The sequence below is a fragment of the Balearica regulorum genome, chromosome 1 (genome assembly GCF_011004875.1).
Source record: "Balearica regulorum gibbericeps isolate bBalReg1 chromosome 1, bBalReg1.pri, whole genome shotgun sequence".
NCBI lineage: Eukaryota > Metazoa > Chordata > Aves > Gruiformes > Gruidae > Balearica > Balearica regulorum.
In genome coordinates this window covers 218,274,990-218,285,557 of record NC_046184.1, presented here as the reverse complement: position 1 = coordinate 218,285,557, position 10,568 = coordinate 218,274,990, and the positions used below count along the sequence as shown (strand labels likewise).

Here is a 10,568-nt window from a genome sequence, read left to right as displayed (position 1 = left end):
CCCGGAAGGGGCCGTGCGTGAGGGGACGGTGCTGTGAGTAGAGGGGTGGGGGGTCCCAGGGGTACAGTGGGGCCGGATGGGGCTCTGGGGCTGGCAGGGAGGGGCAGTCCTGGTCATGGGTGTAGGGACGTGATGCCTCCACAGAAGCCTGTCTCTGGGCCCCGCCGTGGGATCTGCATGGCCCCGCATCTGCCCGCCCCACTGTGCGGGGGTCTCCCGGCACCCCTGACCAAGGCAGGAGCGCTGCCCGTGCCGGCCCAGGGACCTGCCCGTAGCCCGCTGTGGGATGCCAGGGTTTATTAAAGCACATCAAGGCTGCCTGGTGTCGGCCGGTGTCACCCGTGTCCTGGGGATGGGGCTGTGCGTGGGTGCTGGGGGCACCTGTGGGGTGAGGAGGGAGGGAGAGGAGGAGGCTCTGGTGCGCGCAGAGGGCAGGATCCATCCCTGACCCCCTCCCAGCCTGGCAAGGGGCTGGAGAGCCATGGACAGCCCTGCCCCTGCCCCTGCCCCTGCCCCTGCCCCTGCCCCTGCCCTGGGGATGCCTGGCCCCATGGCTGCACCCTGCACCAGAGGAGCAGGAGGAGGAGGAGGAGGAGGAGGAGGAGGTGAAGGGCTGCAGGCAGGGGACAGAGTCCAGGAGGAGACACACACACCGCTCCGGACCCCTCGAGCAGGACCCGGGCGGCAGGCATCGCTCTGCGGGATGCTCTGGATGCAGGAGGTCTGGGGATGTGAGGGGGCTGGAGAAGACCCCGGCTGCAGCCCCCCCACCCTGAGCTGCCCCCAGCGCAGGGAGCTGCAGGAACCCCCAGAGACACCCCAGTCCCAGAGCAAATCTTTATTCCTGTGGGAGCCAGGGAAAGGTCTCGTCCCGGCTCTGCTGGCGTCCTGGGGCTGCCGGGGTGTCCCAGGGCCGGTGGCACCATGGCACGGCTGAGTAGTGGGGCTGTCCTCGTACCCCCAGCCCCCCTGCTGACCCGTCCTGTCCCGCCGGCCCCATGAAGCTGGTGGCTCCCATTCCCGAACCCTTTCCCTCGCCGTGGTGCCGTGGCAGTGGTGGCATCTTGGCTCAGGATCCCGTGGGGGCTGCCAGGGCCGCAGCTGCCAGGAGGAAACCCCAGAGGTTGGGGGGGTCCCCATGGATGCTCCTGCCTGGGGGTGCCAGAGAGGGAGAGTCAGGGGCAGCCAGGGGGGAGGGGGCAGGCGTCCCAGCGGGGGTCTGCCCTCCTCAGCCGCAGGGGGGACTCTGGGCTCACCTGCGCTGAAGACGCATGTCTGGTTCTTGCATCGCTTCTCTGCCAAAGAAACCAACCGTTTGCACGGCTGCTGCACGCAACGTACCGTGCCGCTCCTCGCCCCTCCCCAGCCGTGCCACGCTGTGCCATGCCACGCTGTGCCGTGCTCTGCCGCTAATGGCCCCTTTGCAAACCCCAGGGGAGAGCGGCTGGGAGTCGTGCAAGGATGCGTGTCCAAAGGCAAGCTGCCCCCCTCGCCCTCCCCACCATCGAGACCCCCTTTCCTGGCAGAGTTGGTGGGATGGGGCCACCACCACTCCTGCACCCCACACCCCGGTTTTGGGGAGGGACTGACCCCCAGGAATTCACCTTTCACCCACTCGCAGTTGTAGGTGCTGCTTGCGCCCTGGGAGCGGAGCTGGATGATGGTTCTGTTCCTGTTGTGGGTGATGTTGGTGACCTTGAAGATCTCAAAGGGTGGGATGAGGACCTCCTCCTCCGTGGGGAATAAGGAGAAGTTCCTGACCGGCACACCATAGCAGGTCTCCACCGAGAAGAAGGTGTGCTTGCCGAAGCGCTGGGCAATGTCTTTCCGTAGGGAGGTGATGGTGAATTTGCCGAAGCGGATGGATTGTTGGTGCCGGGCGGTGAAGCGAACGTCTACACCCCAGTAGACGTGGTGGCATTTTTGGGGCTGGGTGTCCCGCAGGACACGCAGGGCCTCGCTCAGGAGGAAATGCAGCACCTTGAAGTGGAAAGCACACAGGTATTCCTCACGGGAGCGCCCAGCCACACGTACAGCCACATCAAACTCACGGAACACGTTGCTATCCAGGATATATGCCATCAGGGCGACCGTATGGTCCGGCTGCAGCACTGGCAGCTCACGGATGCGGGTCTTCCATCTCTGCCATTCAGTAGTGGCATAAGTCCAGGCCCTGGCGTAGACTCTGTTGTTGGCGAACTCAGTTTGGTTGAGCTCCTGCAGCTCCTCCTCCATCATGTGGCTGCAGCCCTGGTACTGGTCATCGAAGGAGCTGGGGGCCATGTCCAGCACCTTGACAGGGTCGAGGTCTCGCCGGTGCCGGGGGCTGGCAGCAGCCAGGGTCCGGGACAGCAGCACCAAGCCCAGCACCAGGTGCTCCATGGCGGGCAGAGCCTCCCCAGGAGAAGTGCCCAGCTGCCACAGGCAGGGAAGCAGCCGGTTCCTCGGCAAGCGGCTGGGGCAGTGGGTGTGGTGGTTTAACCTTGGCTGGACACCAGGTGCCCACCCAGCTGCTCTATCACTCCCCTCCTCAGCAGGGCAGGGTGGGGAGAAAAATAACATGGAAAAAAACAACCCCAAACTCGTGACTCAAAATAAAGTTTAATACAGCAAAAGGCTGGAAGCATGGAAGCAAAGCAGGAGCAGAAGATTATTCTCTACTTCCCATCAGCAGGCGATGTCTGGCCACTTCCTGGGACGCAGGGCTTCAGTACGCATAGCGGTTGCTCCAGACGACAAACATTGTAGAAAAACCCACGCATGCTCCCAGTTCCTCCCCCTGTCTCTCAGCTTCTTATTGCTGAGCAGCCATCATCTGGTATGGAATAGCTCTTGGGTCAGTTGGGGTCAGCTGTCCTGGCTGTGTGCCCTCCCAAGATCTTGCCCACCCCCAAGCTACTGCTGTGGCCAGGGAGGGGGAGAAATGTTGGAGAGAGCGCCTGGATGTGTGCCGGCACTGCTCAGCAGTAGCCAAACCGCTGGGTGTTACCAACATCTTGCTGGCTACTGGGAATGAGTGGGAAAAGCACCCCATTGTGAGTCGCCCAGAGGCTCTGTGCATCCTGAGGATAGACTACCTCAGGAGAGGGTATTTCAAGGAACCAAAAGGGTACCGGTGGGCTTTTGGAATAGCTGCCTTGGAGACAGGGGAAATTGAACCATTGTCTACTTTGCCTGGTCTCTCGGAGGACCCTTCTGTTGTGGTGTTGCTCAAGTTTGAAGAACAACAGGTACCAATAGCTACCACAGCGGTGCACTGGTGGCAATACTACACCAACCGATACTTGCTGATTCCCATCCATAAGCTAATTCGTCAACTGGTGAGTCAGGGAGTGATCAGCAGAACCCGCTTACCCTTTAACAGTACCATATGGCCAGTGCAGAAGTCCAATGGAGAGTGGAGGCTGACAGTAGACAATTGTGGCCTGAATGAACTCACGCCGCTGATGAGTGCTGCCGTGCCGGATGTGCTAGAACTTCCATATGAACTGGAGTCAAAGGCAGCACAGTGGTACGCCACAATTGATATCGCTAATGCATTTTTCTCGATCCCTTTGGCAGCAGAGTGCAGGCCACAGTTTGTCTTCACTTGGAGGGTTGTCTAGTACACCTGGAATCAACTGCCCCAGGGGTGGAAACAGCCCCACCATTTGCCATGGACTGATCCAGACTGCATTGGAACAGGGTGAAGCCCCAGAACATTTGCAATATGTTGATGACATCATTGTATGGGGCAACACAGCAGAAGAAATCTCTGAGAAAGGGAAGAACATAGTCCAAATCCTGCTGAAAGGTGGTTTTGCCATAAAATGAAGTAAGGTCAAGGGGTCTGCACAGGAGATCCAGTTTTTAGTAATAAAATGGCAAGACAGGCGTTTTCAGATCCCAATGGATGTGATCAACAAAATAGCAGCCATGTCTCCACTGACCAACAAAAAGGAAACACAAGCTTTCGTAGGCATTGTACTGGGCTGGATGTTCAAAGGGAGGGTCCCCTCTACACACCATGCAACTGATGCTACGTGGAGTAAGTGGGTTGCACTGATCACACAGCGGGCTTGAATAGAAAACCCCAGTCACCCAGGAATTCTGGAAGTGATCATGGACTGGCCAGAAGGCAAAGATTTTGGAATGTTGCCGGAGGAGGAGGTGACGTGCTGAAGAGGCACCACTGTATAATAAACTAACAGAGGATGAGAAACCATATGCCCTGTCCACTGATAGGTCCTGTCGCATCATGGGAAAGCATCGGAGGCAGAAGGCTGCTGTGTGGAGTCCTACACGACGAGTCGCAGAAGCTGCTGAAGGAGAAGGTGAATCGAGCCAGTTTGCAGAGGTGAAAGCCATCCAGCTGGCTTTGGACATTGCTGAAAGAGAAAACTGACTGATGCTCTACCTGTATACTGACTCATGGATGGTGGCCAATGCCCTGTGAGGGTGGGTACAGCAATGGAAGCGGAGTAACTGGCAGTGCAGAGGCAAACCCATCTGGGCTGCCGAATTATGGCAAGATATTGCTGCCCAGCTAGAGAAGCTGGTGGTGGAAGTACATCATGTAGATGCCTATGTGCCCAAGAGTTGAGCCACTGAGGAACATCAAAACAACAATCAGGTGGATCAGACTGCTAAGATTGAAATGGCTCAGGTAGATCTGGACTGGCAACTGTCTTGGCTTCAGCTGAGAGGATTGATTTTTCTTCATAGTAGCTAGTGTGGGGATACGTTTTGGATTTGTGCTGGAGATGGCATTGATAATATAGAGATGTTTTTGTTCTATGGACTTATTGTTGAGCAGTGTTTACACGGGGCCAAGACCTCTTCTGCTTCTTGCACTGCCCTGCCAGTGGGATGGCTGGGGGTGGACAAGAAGTTGGGAGGAGACACAGACAGGACAGGTGACCCAAACTGACCAAAGGGATATTCCATCCCGTACAACGTCATGCTCAGTTTATAAGGAGCTTGGGGGAAGAGAGAGGGGGGGCAGTGGCGTTCGGAGCGATGGCGTTTGTCTTCCCAAGTAACCGTTACGCGTGATGGAGCCCTGCTTTCCTGGGGATGGCTGAACACCTGCCTGCCCATGGGAAGTGGTGAATGAATGCCTTGCTTTGCTTTGCTTGTGTGCGCGGCTTTTGCTTTACCTATTAAACTGTCTTTATCTCAACCCACGAGTTTTCTCACTTTAACTTTTCCAATTCTCTCCCCCATCCCGATGCGGGGGGAGTGAACGAGCGGCTGCGTGGTGCTCAGCTGCCGGATGGGGTAAAACCACGACAGCAACGTAACAATCAATTCTTTATAGCTCGTTGGGCTCATGATACCTCAGGCCATCAAGGAAGAGATGCAACATATAGATGGGCTTGTGATCGAGGGGTGGACTTGACCCTGGACACCATCTCACAGGTTATCCATGAATGTGAAACATGCGCTGCAATCAAGCAAGCCAAACGGGTGAAGCCTCTCTGGTATGGAGGACGATGGCTGAAATATAAATATGGGGCGGCCTGGCAGAATGACTACATAACACTCCCACAAACGCACCAAGGCCAGTGCCACCACCTCGCCTTGCTGGCCTGTCATTCCTAAAGTGTACGTAACCATCCGCGACAGCATTCCAGTCACGCGAGCTATCCCACCATGTCTCTGTCATTGCAATGAGATCACGGCCCTGCGACCGCACACAGAGCTCTAGTTCTTCCTGTTTATTCCCCACGCTGCGTGCATGGGTCTACAGGCATTTCAGAGAGCTAATGGAGCATGGAGGTTTCCCTCGAGGGCTGCAGGAGGGTCCGCCACGGCCATACAGACCCTTGAGGTGTTTGGCTTTCTGGTTCTCCTCTAGGGAGGCAGCTAAGGAACGTTTGTTGCCGCTCCGGTTGGCCTGGCTTGTTCCCCAGGTGGATGCGATGGCATCAGCATTGCCGCCTTGGACCCCAGCCCCTGAGTCCTTCAGTTTAAAGCCCGCTTCACCAAGTTGGCCCGCCTGCTGCCAAAGATTCCCTTGCCTCTTCTGGACAGGTGGCTCCCATCCCTCTCTAACAGGTTAAGGTCATCCAAGAATGTCCCGTTGCCGTAAAAGCCAAAACCCTCGCGACGGCACCAGCCACGTAGCCAGGAGTTGATTTGCATTATACGTCTATTTCTGGCTGCCGCCTTTCCTCCAACTTGGGCACCAATGTTTGTCACTTGCACCCCCAGGGCTTCATAGTCCTCCTTGATGCTGCCCAGGTTCTGGCTTGCGGTGTCATTCATGCCCACGTGAAAGAGTAGCAGTGGATAGCGGTCTGTGCTCTGGACAAGTTGCGGCACCCTCTCGGCAACATCTCGGATCGTGGCTCCGTACCTCTGGTGCCTGCCTGTCAGGTCGTCAGACGGGCACCTTGGTGTCCCTTAACAGGGAGTCACCCACTACGAGCAGTCGTCGCCTCTTTTTACGGTACCCACCGTGTGCTGCTGGGACAATTTCTCCTTGCAGACCTTGCCCGTGCGTGTCTACAGCTGCTAAAGCTTCTTATCTGTCTCTGTTTGTGAAGCCGGAGGGCGGAGACTGGAGCAGAGCCCTGCTGCTGTGGGTGATCAGGGTCCATGGTGCCTCCTTCTCAGTGGTGCCCACTACAGGAACTCGGTTATGGGACCACCCATCTGCCTCCGTCTCGGCCCCTCAAACACTGCGCAGCCTTTGCACTGTTGCCTGCGACTCGGCCGCCTGACATAACGGACCATCCACCTGCGCACACCTTGTGCAGGTACGGACCTTTTCACCCGGAGAGGGGTCTGGGCAGCCCCTGCAACCCACCGCCTGTACGGACGTCTCCTTCCTGACCCGTTCTGCCTGGAACACTGCTGTTAGCTCTGAGGCGCGTGCCGCCGTTTTGGCAGGGACCGAGAGCGCTTCCCTGGGCCGTGGGCCTACAGGCAGGTTGCAGGGCCCTCCCTGCGCAAACGGCCCTCCCCTGCAAACTGACACGCCGCGCCCTGTTCGCCTGCCATTTCGCTGGCACTGGCGCTCCCCAGAGCTGTTTAAATCTCCCGCGGTTGCTCCTGGCAACGGCCAAGCCGTGTCACCCTTGCCGAAGCCACGTCATCATTGCTGAAGCCACGCCAGCCTCGCTCGTGAGAGCTCCTGGCTCCTGGGGGTCTCTCTGCTCTTCCTCGGGTTTCCCTGGCTCCGGGAACCTCCGTCCACCTTCATCTAGGTCTTGGCCACAGAACTCACCGTTGCCACCGCAGCGTTCCTCGCCGACTGAGATGGATAGATAGAACGGGACAGACAGACCGGCGTACATACAGCTGTGTGGGCACCGCTGGCTGGCAGGGCCCTGCTCCCTGAGCTGTCCCAGCCCCCCCAGTTATCAGTGCAGCTCGGGGGTCTCCTGTCACCCCCAAACTGCCCAGGGAACCCTGCAGTGCCCGGGTTGTGGCCACTGCTCCCGGCTGTGCCGGCCACCCCCCGCCCCCTCCTGCGTCCCCACTGGCATCGTCTGCCACCCCAACAGCCAGGGCTGGGTCCACTGCAGCCCCCCCGAGATGCCGCTCCAGCATCCGGCAGCCCTGGCGGGGGTCTCCTCTGGGCACTGTCAGGGGCGAGGACGGCTCCGGGGAGGGATGGAGGGGTCTGGCCCTCGACACCTTCCGTGATAAACTCATGGGGCTGCCGTGGAAGGGGCAAGGGCCCGGCAGGAGCTCTGGAGCTGCTGCCCGCCCCACGCAGCGCGGGCTGGTCCCAGGTGTAGAGCTCTGATAAGGAGCGAGTGTCGCAAACATCTGTCTTGACACAGGCAGGGACAAACAAACACAGCCCGCGGAAGCAAGATACCATCTTGTGAGCCCATCCCCCTGTTCCTGAAACATGCAAAGACCATCTGTCTTCTGCGCAAGCGTGTCTGCAAAAGGCCATCACTCGGTCAACCCCAAAGAGGGGGGCCTGTGGAATCCCCAAGACCCCCACAACCCACCGACTCATGTCTAGAGCATTCCTGAGCACGTACGGCACCTGCTCAGTGATGACAACCCTCGCCTATGGGATGGGCGCTGTGGGTTATAAAAAGTGGAAACCCAAGTTTTAGACTCATGCCCACCACCTGAGGACTACCACTACGAGCAGAGAACATCACTGGATCCAAGGGTGGTGATATCTTGTCTCTTTTCTTCTCTTTCTTTCTCTCTTTCTTTCTTTTCCTCTCCACCACCCTCTTTCTCTCTAACTTCATTGTCGGCACATTGGGGTAATATCATTACAAGTTTTGCCAAGCCGCTATCTTTTGTAGTTTCGCTGAGTTTCAATAAAATGTGATTTGTCTGAACCTCTCGAGTAATTCTCCTTACTCCTGACTAACGCACAGAGAATTAAAAAGCTAACCTCACCCTCCGAGTGGGACGGGACACGTGGGTTGGATTGGATTGGATTGACCGCCGTGAAACCACCAGAACCACTAATGCTGGACCTTACCGTGCACCCCGAGCAGGGAGACCCAACTACAGGGATCAGCCGATACCCACCTGGAGTGAGTTTGTACAAGAAATAGTGAATTATTGGCACCGCATGGGCTGGATTGGATTGACCACCGTGACACCGCCAGAACCACTCCCTCGACAAGTTCGTCAGGCCCACAGCACTAAGGCTAAACCAGCGTTCAGACCCAAGTTCGATAAGGAACGTAACGCTCTGTGGCGTAGAGCCTTGCCGATGGGAGTGCCACGGGGCATGTTCCCATTGTAACCTGTGGCCAAAGGGACCAGAAGGGCCAGAGAGACTGCGAGAGCTTAGCTCCCACTCTTTCAATGACACCAAAATGAGATAGTCAGACCTTGCAAAGGCTCGCTGTCCTTAGTGCGAGCAGTGAAGCGAGTGGAACAGGCAAGAAAAGGACAGATCTGATCATTCGGGGGCCTTTCCATCTCCTGGATACAGCGCGCGAGGGTGCAGCCGTTGCCCAGAAGCCTACAGCCCGGAAATGGTACGCCTGTCTGGATGGTACCGATGAAACCACATCGGTTACAGAAGGCAGCATTAAAGTATCTAAATTACAGGAAGATAGAGACAGCACGGTGTTATTGCAAACCCCGCCAAGCAAAGCGTCTGTGATTCAGGGGGCACCTCCTCTGAAGGAAGGCAGTGACCTTCAAGGGGTCTGGTTCACTGATGCACCATCTAAGAGGCAAACCCATGAGTGGAAGTATAAGGCGGTGACACTGGAAGTGGCCCCGGGGGAAAAGTTAAGCACAGGAACAGGTAAAGGAATCGCACGAGTAGGGGAGCTTAGGGCAGACCTACCGGCCGCCCGACATGGCGCCAGCCATATCTATCCCGACTCATCTGCTGGTTTTAAGGGATCCACAGAGCGAGTGGGTCTCTGGGCAGCCAACGACTGGCAGGTAAAGAGAGTCCCGCTCTGGCAAACCGCTGACAGTTGGAAACAATTGCAGAACTAGGAGAACAAAGGGTGTCGTGTATTGGGTGGGTGACAGGACAGGACTGATCAGCTCCTATCGCTGCCCACTTCAACCAACAAATCGATAGCCTCACCCCACTACAGGACATGGATGTCGTGAGGGATGACCACGAATGGGAACGCTTACTTGAATGGCTGCACGGGAAACAAGGCCACAGCGGGCGAGCCCATTTGTATGGGGAAGGTATAGCCCGAGGATGGCCCGTCTCGGTAAAGCCGTGTGATCGAGCGGTAGCTGCCTGCTCACGATGTCCTTTATAATTTAACAAAGACCATCCAAGTAAGGCACCTCCCCTGCATATCCGGGACAAGAAAACACTGTGGCACACCTGGCAGATCGACTAGAGTGGCCCACTATGACCCTCAGGGGGTAAAAAACACATAGTGGTGGGAGTGGAGGTCATTTCAGGAGCTCCCATGGCTGCCGCCGTCACGGCTGCCACTGGGAAAAATACAGTCCTTAGTCTGAAGGAGTGGTTTAGTACACTTCCCCTTCTTGAGGGGATTCAAAGCGATAACTGGTCGCATGTTTCAGCATTTTTCAGCTGCAGTGGTACAAGACTGGTCAAAGGAAGAAGGGATCCGGTGGGTATTCCATACTCGGGCAGCAGGGTCCTGCCAGCCAGCGGTGCCTACACAGCTGTATGTATGCCGCTCTGTCTGTACCGCTCTATCTGTGCATCTCTAGAGCTCGAGGTCTCTCTCTATAGCTCATGCCCCAGGGGGGCCGGGACTCCTCAGCCCTGCAGCCGGGGCAGCCCCAGTGGGGGTGGGGGTCCCGCTGTGGGGCTCCTCTTCCCTGGTGCTGGTGGAGCTCCCACCCTGCAGCTCCACGGGGAACGGGGGGTGCTCAGGACAAGCCACCCTCATGGGGCACCCGCGGCCACCGCTGGTGCTGGGGGAGGACCCACGTGGGCAGGGGGTGCAGCGGGGTGCCTTGTCTCTCCTCCTGTGCAGGGGGAGCAGGGAGGGGTGGAGCAGGGAGCGCTTGTCCCGGTGGGCCCCGCTGGCCTCCATCGACTCCCTGGCCCAACGGTGGGGAGTGGCGGGGGGCAGCGGGGGCTCCTGCTGTGGGACCTTCCCAGGGAGCCATACCATCCCACCGGCCAGGATGGAGGT

General features: G+C 57.7%; 1 protein-coding gene across 1 annotated transcript; it reads right to left on the bottom strand.

The window, feature by feature from the left end:
* Positions 1 to 1,069: 1,069 nt before the first annotated feature.
* Positions 1,070 to 2,385, bottom strand: LOC142600009 (erythroblast NAD(P)(+)--arginine ADP-ribosyltransferase-like). The gene is made up of 3 exons (XM_075742808.1): positions 1,605 to 2,385; positions 1,257 to 1,295; positions 1,070 to 1,152 (listed from the first exon to the last, which is right to left on the bottom strand). The coding sequence occupies exons 1-3, from the start codon at positions 2,380 to 2,382 to the stop codon at positions 1,070 to 1,072; spliced, it is 900 nt and encodes a 299-aa protein (XP_075598923.1). The 5' UTR covers positions 2,383 to 2,385.
* Positions 2,386 to 10,568: the final 8,183 nt, after the last annotated feature.

Excerpts from the sequence above, each read along its gene's own strand:
- LOC142600009 (XM_075742808.1), bottom strand. The coding sequence starts at position 2,382 with ATGGAGCACCTGGTGCTGGGCTTGGTGCTGCTGTCCCGGACCCTGGCT. Across the intron at positions 1,296-1,604 it reads CAACTGCGAGTGGGTGAAAG|AGAAGCGATGCAAGAACCAG; the intron begins GTGAATTCCTGG and ends TTTCTTTGGCAG. Across the intron at positions 1,153-1,256 it reads GACATGCGTCTTCAGCGCAG|GCAGGAGCATCCATGGGGAC; the intron begins GTGAGCCCAGAG and ends TGGCACCCCCAG.